Below are 15,557 nucleotides of genomic sequence, written 5' to 3' on the forward strand. Positions count from 1 at the left end.
TTTTACCTTTGGTGGTAAAGAGTTCACAAGTTAAGTTGAGTTGGTGCTTAAGAAAGGGCTTGACATTCAATGCAATCCCAGTCAGAATCCTAAAATTTATATGGGGCAACGAAAGACCCCCGAATAGCTAAGGCAATCCTTAGAAAAAGAACAAGGCTTGAGGAATCACAAGCCCTGACTTCAAAATATACTACAAAGCTACAGTAATCAAAATAGCGTGATACTGGTACCAGAACAGACACACAGATCAATGGAACAGAATTGAAAGCCCAGAAATAAACCCACACATCTATGGACAGCTAATCTTCGACAAAGGAGCCAAGAACATACACTGGAGAACGGAGAGTCTCTTCAATAAGTAGTGTTGGGAAAACTAGACAGCCACATGCAAAAGAATGAAAGTAGACCATTATCTTTTGCCATACACAAAAATTAACTCAAAATGGATTAAAGACTTGAAGCTAAGATGTGAAACCATAAAACGGAAAATATAGGCAGTATGCTTTTTGACATCAATCTTAGAAGGATCTTTTCGAATACCATGTCTACTTGGGCAAGGGAAACAAAAGAAAAAATAAACAAATGAGACTTCATCAGACTAAAGAGCTTCTGCAAGGCAAAGGAACCCAGGAACAAAACAAAAAGACAACCCACCAACTGGGAGAAAATATTTGCAAATCATATATCTGACAAGGGGTCAATCTCCAAAATATATAAAGAACCCACACAACTCAACAACAAAAAAACAACCCATTTTTCCAAAGAAGATATACAGATGGCCAACAGGCACATGAAAAGATGTTCAGCATCACTAATCATCAGGGAAAGGCAAATCAAAACTACAGTGAGATATCACTCTACACCCGTTAGAATGGCTATACTCACCAAGACAAAAAGTAACAAATGTTGGAGAAAAGGGATCCCTCATACACTGCTGGTGGGAATGCAAACTGGTGCAGCAATTATGGGAAACAGTATGGAGATTTCTCAAAAAACTAAAAATAGAAATACCGTATGACTCAGCTGTTCCACTACTGGGTATTTATCCGAAGAACTTGAAATCAGCAATTCAAAGAGACTCATGCACCCCTGTGTTCATTGCAGCATTGTTCACAATAACCAAGACATGGAAGCAACCCAAGTGCCCATCAACTGATGAAGGGATAAAGAAGATTCCATACACACAGTGGAATACCACTCAGCCCTAAAAAAAGACAAAGTCGTCCCATTTGCAACAACGGATGGAACTTGAGGGTATCATGTTAAGCAAGATAAGCCAGACAAAGACGAACACTGTATGATTTCACTCATATGTGGAAGATAACCAGACACACAAAGAGAACAGATTAGTAGTTACCAGAGGGGAAGGGGGTTGAGGGGTGGGCATAAGAGGTAAAGGGGCTCATATATATATGGTGACTGACAATAATAATGTACAACTGAAATTTCACAGTGTTATGAACTATTATGACCTCAATAAAAAATAAATAAAAGGCTTGACTAGGCAAAAGCATGTGAGTTTTGAGGCACCTGTGGACTTGCCTGGTATTCCTGGAAGACTGGGAGGTATTCCATTTCTGCACACATGGAAAGTAGTTCACTCTGGTTTCTATAAATTATGTATTTATACAGGAATAAAGACTGACTGGATGTTTTGCTATAAAACTGAAATGTTAAGAAAGATGTGAAAATGAGGAAAACCACTTTCTGTGTCTTAATTTCTTTCAGGTTCTCTCAAGTAGCGCTGCCAGTAGTACCATCACAGCACTGTCACCTGGAGGAGCACTTATGCAGGGAGGGACACAGCAAGCCATAAACCGTATGTGCTGGGCCGTCTGCTGCTGCTATCCTTCTACTTAAACACGCTTTAAAGAGCAAGTTGAGAGTGGTGCTAAAGTTTTACTGGTTTTCCTTTGGAACAGTTCTGAGATTTTTGTTGTTTTTATGCATCCAGATCTTGAAACCCATCTAGACAAGAGCTTAGGTTTCAGAATTATCTTAATATTACAAACAGTGGCACACTGCTAGTCTCCCTATAGCATACTAAAAGCTTTCTTTTTTCCCTCGTACCTTTTAGAATAAAGGGAAATCTGAAAGTTCCTTCAAAATCCTACAGAAATTTAAATTCTCTGATCTGTCAGCCACAAAATCACTAACTTATCTCAGAATAGCACATCCTGGTTTAGCATTGGCGCAGAGCACATGTTCACACTTATTCTCCAAGTGCTCATTCTTTCAGAGACTCTACATGTGTAAATGTAGCTTTTATCCTATGGACCTCTCTTTTCTTTTGCAGAGATGGTGCCAAATGATATTCAGTCTGAATTAAAACACCTGTATGTGGCTGTTGGGGAACTTCTGCGGCACTTCTGGTCCTGCTTTCCCGTTAATACACCATTCCTAGAAGAAAAGGTCAGAACCAGTTCTAAACACAGCCAACTGTTGTGGACCACACTGTGAGGTGTTATTTTGAAACTGGAAAATTATATTGAGTGTTGACCGTGTCCCAGACACTGGGATAGCTACTTTGCATGCATCGTTTAATTGAAGCCTCACAACATCCTGATGGAGTAGCTATTGATATTCATTTTATAGATGGAGAAACTTGAGATCCAGACCAGTTCCATAACTTTTGATCGTACATCTTAAAACTTGTATCAATCTCTAAGCCACTGGGAGTGATTGAAGAACAGAGACCCAAAACAAGTCACAACAGTAAAATTATTTATGTGGTGCTTTTTTAAGGGGTAATGAAATCCAAACTGAGATTGACAGCAAATACAGCCCTAGCTATAACACTGAAACCCTTTTAAGCAATTAAAGGACATTTTAAAAATGAAAAAATATTTATAGTATTAATAGGAATAGCTTTACTAGATAGAGTGCTCTTATAAACTATCTTTAAGAGAAAGATAAATGCCCTATTAAAAATAAAAGGTAAAAGACCTTTAACAGGCAGCTTACTAAAGAATGCAAGTGGACCAGTAAACCTAAGGAAATTTTCCTACTCACTAGTATTCAAATAAATTAGCTTTAAAGCTATAGTGAAAGAGCATTTTTCATCTATAATTTGCAAAAGAACATAAAATGATCAATGTTGGCCCAGTTGCTAAGAGTTGAGTTCTTTCTTTCACTGCTGGTACTTTTTTAAATGCTTTGACCCAGAAATTAGCATTTAGGAATTTAACCTAAGGAAATAATTAAGTAACTATTTAGCCCCAGAGGCGTTCCTCTACCACTGTCTGTGACAGAAAATGTGGAAATAGCCTAAATATCTACCAGAAGGGGATTGGTTAAAGAAGCATTTAGTATGCTCATACATAGAAATACTATACGTTCATTTTAAATGCTGGCTTTGGTGAGTGTTTAATGACTGGAAAGAAAGATGTTCACACTAAACCAGGTGAAATTTTAACACAGTATATACTATCTATTTTTTACATATATGCATTTATACACATGCACAAAAAGTATTGAGAAGGATATGAATTATGAACCAAAGTGTTAATGATCTCTGAGTGGTGGGATATAATAGGTATATTTTTATTTTTATCCTTATACATTTTTTTAATTTTTCTACAGCGATCATGTATTACTTCAAGAATAGTGTTTTTTTAATTTAAAAAAACCTAAGTATATTAGATATTGCTTCTCTGCCTGGTGGAGCCAATTAATCTAAAAGAAAAAAGTAACCTTGCTCTATGTGTATTTTTCTCTTGGTCCCTGTAGACTCTGAGATTTCTCTGTAATTCATTATTTCTCTCATCTTTTTTAGGTAGTGAAAATGAAAAGTAATTTGGAACGATTCCAAGTTACAAAGCTCTGCCCATTCCAAGAAAAAATTCGGAGACAGTATTTAAGCACAAATGTAAGGCAGCAATCTGATTTTGGCCTGATTTTCTTCCTCCATTTAGTAAAATGATGAAATTTACTTTGTTTTCATGTAAATAAGTATAGATGTGTGTTCTTTTCTGTTGCTGAGCGTACCGTTTTTATATTGTAAAATGTATCAAACATTCAGAAGAGTGCATAAAATACATATGCTTTTTAAAATAATAAAAGAAGTATCTGTGTTCCCCCAGTCACAGTGAGAAATAGAACCTTCCCAGTACCCGTAGGTGTCCCATTGCCTTCCCCTCCCACACAATCCCAAGGCTGTGACTAACCAGGCATTTGTAAGAATCATCTCCCTGCTTTTCTTTGTAGATTTACAACACGTGTGTGTTCCTTAAAATATTTATTTTGAAAACCTGAGTAGTGAGCACAAACCTGCAATGCAAAGAAAGGCAGAATTAGCATTCTGTGACACTAAACTGAACAGTTCCTGCATTGTGGTCTGCCTTCAGCGTCCCTGGCTGTTTCCAGCAGGCGGGGCAGTGGGTGAGGTAGTGAGTGAGCAGTGTCACTTTGTGCCAGGATATTTAGCATAGTTTCTAACACAAGGCTGGAGCAGTCACACAAGATCATGTTTGTGTGTGTTATGCACGTCTTCTCAGAGGTGACTGGGAAAGAATAGTATACACAGACTTAGGAGTCAGCATTTCAGTAAATAGGACAATCAAAAGGGGGAGTTTTAGGGGCCAGCTGGGTGGTGTAGTGGTTGGGTTCATGCACTCCACTTTGGCGGCCTGGGCTTTGCAGGTTCAGATCCCAGGTACAGACCTACACACTGCTCATCAAGCCGTGCTGTGGCAGTGTCCCACATACAAAATTGGAAGGAAGATTGGCATAGATGTTAGCTCAGGGACAATCTTCTTCACCGAAAAAAATAGAGGAATAGCGAGGTGGGGGGGAGCGAGTTTTACAATTGAAAACTGAAAAGCCTTCATCAGTAAGACCTCTAGTGTTTATTCCATAAACCTTGTATGTGGGTTTTCTGAAAATGTAGCAGTATTACTTATAATCAGAAGAGAAGCTTGAAGTGTCTTCCCACAGGAGGGCAAGGATGACAGATAGCTTTCAGCTCATGTACCTTCTCACTTGATTGTAACTGCTGGAGCACTGTGGTTAAAAGGATTCTGAGGCCATGGACAGCCTTACAGGAGGATATGGTATTCATCTCTTCTGTTCGGTACTGTGGAACTACTTCTGTCCATCAAGCAGAATAATTGATTTTTATATAGTTTCCAGGCAGAACTAAATAACGTAACTCCTGCCACCCAAAATAATAACAGATGTGGTAAATAAGAAGGTTTTTTTTTTTTTAAACTCTACCTCAGATTGGATCTAAGTCATTGACATGCTAAAAGGATTTAGGACTTCCTGATCTGCATCCCCATACTGCCAGAATTGTAGATTTTGCAAGACTTTCACTTCCAACCACATAAACACTGTCCACCTCCAAGGAAACAGATACGCCAAAGATATTCTACCTTCTTTGTCAGCTTAGTTCAGTGTGGTCCTGTTGACTTCTAGTTATGTGCAAAGCCAGGACAAAATTCTTTTCTTCTCAAGATTTGTAGTTGTGACCTAAGGTGTGACATAGTGCTTGTGTGAAGCATTGAAACCATTTAGATTTTCTGTAATCTACTGAGTTATATTGAAGTCCCAAAATGCTGGAACTAGAAGAGACCCTAGAAAACAGAGAAAAGTGCTTCACAAGATTGGCTGTGCTGCAGAATTGGTGGCAGGAGCTTTTGAAAATCAAAGATTCCTTGGTCTCCTCCCAGACCTGCTACATTGGAATCTTCAGGGGAGTGATGCATTTTTCAAGTGTTCTGTAAGATAATGTGAATGCCACCATCCTGGCCTTAGTCATCAGACTAATGGTTAAATCTGGAAATCACCGGTTTAGCACACTCCCTCGTTTGACAGAAGAAACTGAGGCCTAGAGCACAGTTGCTTTCATGTTGTCCTACAGCTGGTTAACGACAGGGCAGAATTACACCCAGACAGAGCGGGTGAATTTCCAGCCTCTACTGTACCCCACCCTCTCTCTCACCTTTCTTTTTTTTTTTTTTTAATTTTTCCTTTTTCTCCCCAAAGCCCCCAAGTATACATTTTTAGTTGTGGGTCCTTCTAGTTGTGGCGTGTGGGATGCTGCCTCAGCATGGCCTGATGAGCAGTGTTGTGTCCGTGCCCAGGATCTGAATCGGCGAAACCCTGAGCCCCCGAAGCAGAGCATGCAAACTTAACCGCTCAGCCACGGGCCAGCTCTCTCTCTCTCGCCTTTCTTTACAAAATCTGATAATACCGTCACAGAGGGCTTGCTTGTTGTCTCCCTGGGGAAATACAAACGAGCTTAGATGCTACACTCTGAAGTGTGTGGCAGATCTGGATCAGAAGCATTAATTTCTCCAGCATGTGCCTAGTTGTTGCCTAAGTGTCTTGCTGTGTTTTTCAGTTGGTAAGTCACATAGAAGAGATGCTCCAGACAGCCTATAACAAGCTCCACACGTGGCAGTCACGGCGTCTGATGAAGAAAACGTGAAGTGTCTGGCCTCACAGGTTTTGTGAGATTGAGAGAACTGTGACCTGCAGTGACTCTAGAAACCTGGCCTGACAGACATGCAGATGATCACACAGAAGTGACGAGAAACATCTGCACCACGCCGACTCTTGGAGCTGATGCTGTTGTACTTGCACCTTGTGAACTGAGAAGGAAGGAACTGTGATTAAAAGCTGGGGAGGTAAACTAAGGCGAAACCAAATGAGCTAAGTTGCAAATATCTATATATATTTTAAAAAGACTGTTTACTGCAGTGACTCAGGAACTGCTTTTGATTCACATTAAGCTGCTTTCAGAAATTTAAAAAAAAAACACTTTTTAAAAGGGTGCATTGATAAAATCTGAGGTTTTTTGGGTTTTTTTTTTCTGTGTAAATTTTTTTCCTAAGTTTATGGCACAGGGTACACCTTAAGTATTTCTCCTCCATCCTCCACTTGGATCCTCAAGTTTTACTGAATTCTAGTTGTACCTTACATCAGCAAGTTAGTGTACTTTAAAATAAAGCAGAGGGAGACTGTCGCTCAACCATCAGGAAGCAGTTGTAGTCAGAAGACATCGTTGATCCTGTGTTTCCTACGGAAATAAGAAACAATAAATATTGCACTGAATGTTTGTGGTTTGGAGTCCCTAAATGATAAAGAGGGAACATATTTGCAGGAGGTCGCGTGGGGTTTTTATGCAGAATTTTGTCGGAAGACAATGGCACTGCATGTTTTACTTTGAGTGCAAATGTACATTGCTAAGATTTTTTTTTAAGATGGCATGTGCTTTGAAAAGAGGAAATTGCATTTTTAAGAGTTTAAAAATCTTATGTGAGAAATATAAAAAATCTTATTTTCACCTCTTTAGAAAATAATAAAAGATGTTTCTCATATCTCTTTTTCTCCAGTATCTGACTGTTCCTGTCCTTGGCGAATCGATAATCATTGCATAGTGACTGAAAAGCCTAAATGCAAAAAAAAAAAAAAAAGATACGTTCTTGTTTCTGGAATTTGCGGTATATTTTGTTCCTAATAGGATCAACTCACTGTTTAAGACCTTAGATGTCTTGTATTAAAAATTACAGAAAAAAGTAAAACTTTTTACAGATACTCTTTTAACTGTTACACATCTTGTGGTTTCTCCTTTTGTGTGATATTTACTTGGGTGGGTTCGAGGGCTACTTATCTTTTTTAAAGGCATTATTACAAGCTGGTTATCATTCATTTAATGGCTACAACAGGTCAAAAACCTGTTCAGATTCTAAATGGTAAAAGGAAAGAGGCGACATCACTCTGCTTCAGTCCCCTCGTTTCTGCTTCAGATCAGTGTAGTAATGGTGTGAGCCCCGATTCCTTACGGTTTTACCAAGTGCTTTTCAAAGGTATGACCGCAGCTACTGGAAGCAATAGCAGTGGAGCGGATGGGCAATGTCTGGAACAGAAAAGTGTGTCTGTTGGGAAAGGCAGATGGAAACAAATGAAATGCTCTGTTGAGTGGTCTGTTAAAGGTTAAGTTATACATGTAATGGAGCCTGAAGGAGAAACCGTTTTGGGGAATTGGGTGGACGTAAGAGGTAACATTTTAGCTAAGCCTTGAAGTTGAATAGGGGAAGTGTGATGAAGGTGTGAAGGCTTTGAAAGACCCCAGTGTGTTAGGGGAACAGTGTGTTTGTTAGACGGGAAGATTGGGAGAGACAAATAAGACGCTGAGAAAATCCATTTAATTCAGGTCGTGATTGGCTTTGTATGCCAAGGTAAGAAATTCAGACCTTACCCATTAGGCGTCAAGGACCCCAGAGAAAATTTTGAGCCATTTTTTTTATGAGGGTTTTTTGCTTGGTGGTTTTGTTTTAGATAAAAAGTCTGGCAGTTCGGAAGGCCAAACCCTAGAAGGCTTTTGCAACAATCCACACCGGAAGGTAGGTCCAAATTAAAGTGGCCTTCGGGCAAATAGAAAAGAGGGCACTGAGTAAAGACATTAGTAAGGTATGTGACCAAGTCTCAGGGAGTGAAGGACTTAAGGGAGATTTTACCAGAGAGCTCTCACCTTCATGTCGAGCTTGCATTTGACATAGTTGATCCTTAGGGTTGAAAATGAACTTTGGCAGCCGTTTAGGCCCCTGTGGCCCCACCTTCCCCTGGAAAATGCCAGCACCACTGGTGGTTGAGGGCTTCTGTGAACCAGCACTGTGCCGAGCACCTCCCCTGCTGAGTCTCACTTCCTTCTCACAGCTGCCAGTGAGTCGGCTAGGTGTCACAGGTGGTTGTGCAGATCAGAGATGCTTTAGATGTTAAGTAATTTACCCAAATTCATACAGCCAGTAAGTGGCAGAGCTGGGCTTTACCCTAAACTGCTAAACTTGTGCAGTCACTTCTAAGATGCTGCTGAAGTTGGAAGCTTTTATTCCCCCGCCTGGGCTTCCACCGCCTGGTTTTCCCTTTTGACTGCCCTGTCTGTCATTCCTGCCTCTGATTGTGTCCTGTGCTGCTTTTGTGGCAAGTCACATTATGGAGTTAGTTTGCCTAGTGGGTCCCATTATCCCAGATCTGTAAAACGTGATGATACAGTGAAAGCATGTCCTGCCTTAGGAGAATGAGTTTCTCCTGGAAAGAAGCATAAAATCATTAGTGCTAGTCTGCTTCGGACTTCCACTGCAAAATGAGTAGGATACCTTGTGATATCCACTTCAGTCTGGAAAACAAAAGAATGCTTTAACGTCTGTATCTAGAAAGGTTCGGAACCCACTCATCAAAGCTGAGGGTTTAATCTGGAAAGTGATTTCCTGCGGTGCGTATACCATCTGGAGCCGACAGTGGCCCTGGGATGGAAGACTGCCCGTTTTAAACTTAGATTTGCTGTCTCCAGTGTCAAGTCTTGCTCGGGATTCCTCAGTGCATTACCTCTGCCCTTTCCCAGTTTAGCTTCTTCAAGACTCAGCTGTTCTCCCAGTTCCTGAAGCCAGGGGAATTTTCAGCTCTTAAGTTGTCCGGAGCTGGAGCATTGCCTAGAACCTGGATCAGCCTTAGTGTGTAGTCCATATCCTTGCTTGAGTGTGTATTAAAGTCACAGAAAAGACTTTGGAATACAGACTTTGCAGCCGCGAAACCCTGGTTGCATGGTCTTTCACAATGCCTAATATGACAAATGTGGAATTGCGCCTGTTGAGGAGGAGCCAGAAACCCGGCTCCTCCCACTCCCCCTAAAAATACTGCATGAAAAACCAATACCGTTTCTGGCCACCTGGCAACGTGCTGTGTTTGCTGGGATGGCTGGCAACAGGCGTAGGCTGAAGTTGAAGTATAAGATAAATTCTGGCTTAAATTTTAAATTTTACTTATCTGTAGTCATAGAAATAAATAGCAAGATGATAGACTTAAACCCAACTTATTAGCCATTACGTTAAATGCAAAAAGGCTGAGCACTCTAAAAGATTTTCAGATTGGATTAAAAAACAAGACAATTATATGCTAGTTACAATCACAGAAATGTCAAATTCAGGTTCACTAGGTTCAAAAGCCTTTATTACTCAAATGTATTTCTCTCTGGTTCTAGTAGCTAAGTGGTGAACACAGCAGTGAAAAGGGAATGATACAAACAAGGTCACCGACTATTAATGTCCATTTAAAAAATTAGTATAGGAGTATCATTTTTTTAAGGTTTGAATAGTCCTGAAGTATATAAAATAGAAAATGTTTCTGTCCCCTTACCCCCAAATCTCACTCTCCTCTCTCAGGGCATCGTCTTCTGGACATTTTTCTATGCACTTAATTACTTTTTTCTAACCTACAAGCTGAGATTTTTCTGACAAATAGATATCAGTGTATACATCCATGCCCTTTAAGATAAACCTTGACAATGGGGCTCATCTCCTTGGAGAATCCATTTGTGGTCTTATTTCTGTAAGCCAAAGTTTTGTGAATTTTGGTCCTATTTATTAGGGTACTAATTCTGGCACCTGGTTATCCATGAGAACAGGCTATGCCTGGCCTGAATACAAAAACTCATTGGCATTTTACATGTGCAGTCAGATCCTTATCACCCAAGAACATTTAGACCCACAGAGAGAAGGAGTAGAGAAAGTAGAGTGTTCCCTCAGGCTTTTCCAGGACTGAGGGCAGCCCCAGCAGCACTGGAGAGTGGTATAGCAGAGCTTTCAGAGCACAGCCTTTGGACCCAGGCTGTTTGGGTTCAGATCCCAGCTGCATAGCTGACTAGCTGTTTAACTTTGAACAAGTCATCTATAAAATGAGCCTCACAGTAGTGCTTACCTGATAGGGTCATTGTGAGGGTAACATGAGGTATATAAGGCGCTTGGAGCAGAGTCCAGCATGCAATGAATGCTGTTTTTGCTGTCCTTGATGCCGACACAGGTGGTCACTGAGCCACACAGAGAAAGGCTGCACATCTTGATTTCATTGTTTAGAAATCTAAATGGAAGAAAATTCCCTCAAAGAACAGTAAAAGTGCTTTCCTTTGTACTTTTACCTCCAAAAAACTGCCCGGATATGATTTTCATGGCTCATCTTTAAGAGATTAATACTCGCTTTTTTGTGGTGCCCTTCATTTTCCAAATTAGGAACTTTTTAAAAAAAAATTAAATTTCTTATGACTGCTTTCACACTTCGGTTTCAGTATTTATAAAATAAATTCTCTCCACTCACTTGGGAACATGAAGAGAATGTTTCTGTGTTCTCGCCTGGGATGTAAGATGTAAAATACAGGTCAGAGGACAGCTGCAAGTGATAGGATACTGTCAATTACTGTTTCATTTCATAGCTTATGTTTGATATTTAGGGAGAAAAGGTTTCCATTTTCTTGGAGTGGGAGAGGAAGCACACCTTATTATCTTTTAACTACTTGCTAAATAGAGGTTGGGGTCAAACTCAGGGTAAAAGAAAAACCATTGAAAATATGTTGAGTTAGCAGGAGAGCAACCTTGAAACTTGATTCAGTAGGTGCAGAGGGCTTCTCTTCAGAAGGAGGTCATGACAGGCCTCAGTTAGCATATGCCCAGACCTAAATATGGTGATTTGACATCTTGGCAGTTGCTTATCACAATTATAGCTTAGTCAAGAAGGAATTTCTTTAAAAACATAACAGTGATCCATTTTCTGTGTTACATGACTAGATTAGTAAATAACTCACATGATTAAGTGCTCAAGTTCTACGGCTGAGCTGCCTGGGTTCAAATCCCAGCCCTGCCACTTACTAGTTGTGCGACTAGTTGATCTCTCCATGCCTCAGTTTCCTCATCTGTAAATATGGTCATAATAATAGTACGTATAGATGTACTGTGAAAGTTAAATGAGCTGGTAAATGTAAGCTCTTAGAATAGTTCATGGCACAAGTTAAGCATTCAATAAATGTTCTTCCTATTGTTTATTACTATTATTTACCATTACCAGGCTTCAGCTCAAAGCTTATTGACTCAGGTTGGCCTAGAATATCAACACTGATAGGGAGCTGAGGCAGAGAGTAAGAGAGAGAAACTACGGCCGGCCCGGTGGCGCATTGGTTAAGTTCACAGGTTCAGCTTTGGCGGCCCGGGGATCACCGGTTCAGATCCCAGCTGCGGACATGGCACCGCTTGGCAAGCCATGCTGTGGTAGGCATCCCACGTATAAAGTAGAGGAAGATGGGCACGGATGTTAGCTCAGTGCCCATCTTCCTCAGCGAAAAGAGGAGGATTGGCAGCAGTTAGCTAAGGGCTAATCTTCCTCAAAAAAAAAAAGAAACTAATATTGATTAGATCTATTTTCCAAGTGCTTGCTGTGCTATATATACATTCTTATTTAATCCTTAGGGTTCATTCAACAATTATTTATCAAGCTCCTGCTATGCAACAGCCCCACCTTAGAGAGTCCCCAGTCATGAAAAGGCGCTATTCTAGATGATGGGGAGAATAGACCGTGCCCTCCTGGAGCTCACTGAAGAATAAAGTGAGGCTCGAGAGGTGAAGTGACTTTCTGCAAGGCCCTGACTCCAACGTGGGAGTGGAGAGCTAAGATTCAAACTCAGCTGTGGAAGGCAAGATCTGTGCAGCTGGGAACTATTGACCTCTCTCCACCTACCCCCGTCTCCTCACCCTGCTCAGGCCGCCTAGAACTTTCTCTTCTACCTGCTATAAATAATGGAGAGAGGGAGAGTTATTTTATTTCTGTCAGGCCGCACACTGACAATCACAGATGGCGCTGAGGCTGAGGGACTGCTTCATTCTCCTGAGGTGCAACGAAACACGGAGTCTTGGATCTGAAGCCGCTAGGGAGAGAGACACAGGCTGCAATCTCTGCTCTTGGTACCACTAAGCACCATTATGTGCTTAGATCCTCAGCAGAAGTCAAAGGGCCTTCACTGTCCTGTTTCAAAACTCCTGACATTTGGCTTTTTAAAAATTAATTTTGTTTTTTAGTGAAGTTATACATGCTCCTAATTTTAAAAGTCCAAAGCACTAAAAGGTATATACTAAAACATCACATCCACCAAGCCACTGCTCCCTGCTCCTGACTCCCTCTTCACAGAATCTAGGACTGTCAACTCCTTTAGCTTTTATTGTACCATTCCTTCTTAACTTACCATTGTTGTTTTAATCTGCTGACATTCTGTTAGGGAAGTAGAGGATTTAGAGTTCTTGTCCCACTACCATTCTGGTTATGTAGGTATTGCTTAGTGCTTCAGTCAGAGTCCTGGGAGGAAACAAAGGGCACCCTCAAATTGGGTAATTTGAGGAGATTAATAAAGGGATTATTTACAAATGAGCAGAGGACAGAGAAGCCGTAAGGAAGTGCAGTACCCAACTTACCAGGCCTAGGCCTTGCAAGGCGATGGAAAGAAGTGGTTACCAGGAGACAAGAGAGACCCTGACAGGAGTTAAGGAGCACAGCCAGTCCATGGTCCCACAGCAAGGGCTCCGTCTCACTCTCCCTCTCTCTCAATCTCCAGTGAAGGGAGAGGGCGTGGAACACCATTGCTGTGTGGTTTGTTCAGGCCAGCCCCCCAGAGCCCACAGCAGGGTGAGCAAATAAGTAAAAGAGTGAGTCAATTTAAACAAAAGTTTTGAATAAATAATAGTATAGGTGCTATTCAGGAATGGCAGACATTGTGACAATGACTGAAATTCGGTAAACACTAATCCTGCTGAGTTGCAGCTAGCAAGTGCTACATGATCCAGAAAAGCACATTTCTTTCCAAAATAGCCCTGGGACCTGTGCTCTTCTGCCTCCTGGTCCCCAAGCTGGAATGGAAACTAAGGATTGCCCAGTGTGGGCCTCCCTCCCGGAAATCACTCTTTGTTTCTGTGGAATGAAGGTAGAAATGCTCTTGCCCTGGTATGAGTTAGCTGGTTCCCAGCTGCGAGAGGCTCTCTGCAGAGGATGTGACCCAGAAAAGTAAAGCACACCTGGTGGAAACCGCCTCTCCCTTAGAGCTGCTCTTCTGCTCCCAGGGACCTCCCTTCCTTTGCACCTTGCTCTGGCTGCTCTGAGATGCAGGCTGAGCATATGGGAGGGGCTGGCAATTGACAGTTAGCTGGAGTGTTCAGTTCTTAGCCTCGGGGAGGGCAGCTGGCTGCTCACTCATCTCAGAACTGCCCTGGAACAGCTCCAGCCCAGACAAGGCAGGGCAGGTTGGAAAGCAGGTGGGATCAAAGGTCTCTCTTGGCACCCGGGGCTGTCCCTCTTCTTAGATTGGGCTCGAGAGCTTCGCAGGAAGTATCTTCAATTCAACATTCCAGATTGCCCCGACACAACAGAAGAGGGAGCTAACATTTATTGAGCACCTACTGGGTGCCCAGAGCTTTGCATTGAAACCTCACAGAGACCTATGAAAACAGTATTATCCCCATTCTACAGAGGCTCCACGAGATAAGTAACTTGCCTAAGTTCTCATAGTGAGTGACAGAGCCAGGAGTCAAACCCAGGGCAGTGTGAGGCCAAAGCAAAGAGCCACAGTAGGGGAAAAACACAGCAGGCTTGTCCCCCGGAAACTTGTGCTTCCCTCTGCTCTGTCTGGACATTGCACAGCTGCCTCTCTTTCCAGCCTGTGAGAAAAACAAGCTGAGGGAGGCCAGGGCCTCCCTTTCTGAATCCACGCAAGGATCAGACCAGCCAGCGTGTGGCAACGGCCAGGCAGCATGGCCAACTGAGGGTGTCTAGAAACACCCATATGCTTGACGTCATAGACCAAAGACACCATAAAGAACTAGGAAACCGGTAGCACCCCCATGGCCAGCCCAGCCCTGTATATGGAACTGACTGTAGTACTGTCATGAAGCATTCCTCTTTAAAAAAAAAAAAAAAAAAAAACTTGGAGAAGGCAGGCATTGTATGCAGGTTCTGGAACAGCCCTCACCTGAGAAGGTGTCACGCTGGGCCTGGGTGCAGGGCCAGGAAGAATTCCTTGAACAATTGCAGTCCAAAATAGAGGAAACAAATGGTCAGAACAGTGACCACAAACTTGCCTCTCTCCTCAGCTCATTTCCTGAGACAGGAATACGGTTTATTGAGCAATTCCTCCGTACCAAGTCATTTTGTTTGCATTAAACCTGCTGGGTGGGTACTATCATTTTTCCTATTTCACCCCTGCGTAAAGGCTTAGCATGTGACTTGCCCAGAAACACACGGGCTGTAGGAGCAGAGTCAGGGTTTGAACCCCAGTCTGGCTGGCTCCCAAATCTGCGGTTCCCCCGAGACCCTCTTCCTGCAGGGCGATAAGTTTGGCGCAGCGCAGACGGAGGCCCTGCTGTGTGCCCCTCCCGGCCCCACAGGAGATGTGGAGGGCATCTCTGCAAGTGGTGGGGGCTGGAGGGAGATGTCTATATTCTGAAAGGCCTGGAGAGAGAGAGAGAGGGCCTCCTCAGGGGGGGTCACTCTGGGCTTTGTGTTCCCCCCCCCACCCCCTGCCCCCAGGACTTAACCAAACAGCCCAGAAACAGGCTGTCCGGAGCTGCCCCAGATGATCACTTTGCCCCCAGCACATTCCTGCTGCTCACATGCGGAAGGGAGCAGCCTCTGTGCAGAGATGCCTCGTGTAAAGCTCATCGATTTTCTGCTTCGTCAGATCAGTTAGAGTCTGCGGCTCCCTTTGGAGAGCCCTCTTCAGCAAGGGCTAGCAATCGCCTTGAGAGCCCCTG

General features: G+C 42.4%; 1 protein-coding gene across 1 annotated transcript in view; it reads left to right on the forward strand.

The window, feature by feature from the left end:
• The window catches only part of GTF2H1 (general transcription factor IIH subunit 1), a 34,750-nt gene extending 27,428 nt beyond the window's left edge, over positions 1–7,322 (forward strand). The window contains exons 12-15 of the mRNA XM_008541703.2: positions 1,729–1,819; positions 2,297–2,412; positions 3,776–3,868; positions 6,344–7,322. Coding sequence (XP_008539925.1) covers positions 1,729–1,819; positions 2,297–2,412; positions 3,776–3,868; positions 6,344–6,430 — 387 coding nt within the window. The 3' untranslated portion in view covers positions 6,431–7,322. The remainder of the gene's footprint in view (positions 1–1,728; positions 1,820–2,296; positions 2,413–3,775; positions 3,869–6,343) is intronic.
• Positions 7,323–15,557: the final 8,235 nt, after the last annotated feature.

Source organism: Equus przewalskii, chromosome 6, assembly GCF_037783145.1.
Source record: "Equus przewalskii isolate Varuska chromosome 6, EquPr2, whole genome shotgun sequence".
Classification (NCBI taxonomy): domain Eukaryota; kingdom Metazoa; phylum Chordata; class Mammalia; order Perissodactyla; family Equidae; genus Equus; species Equus przewalskii.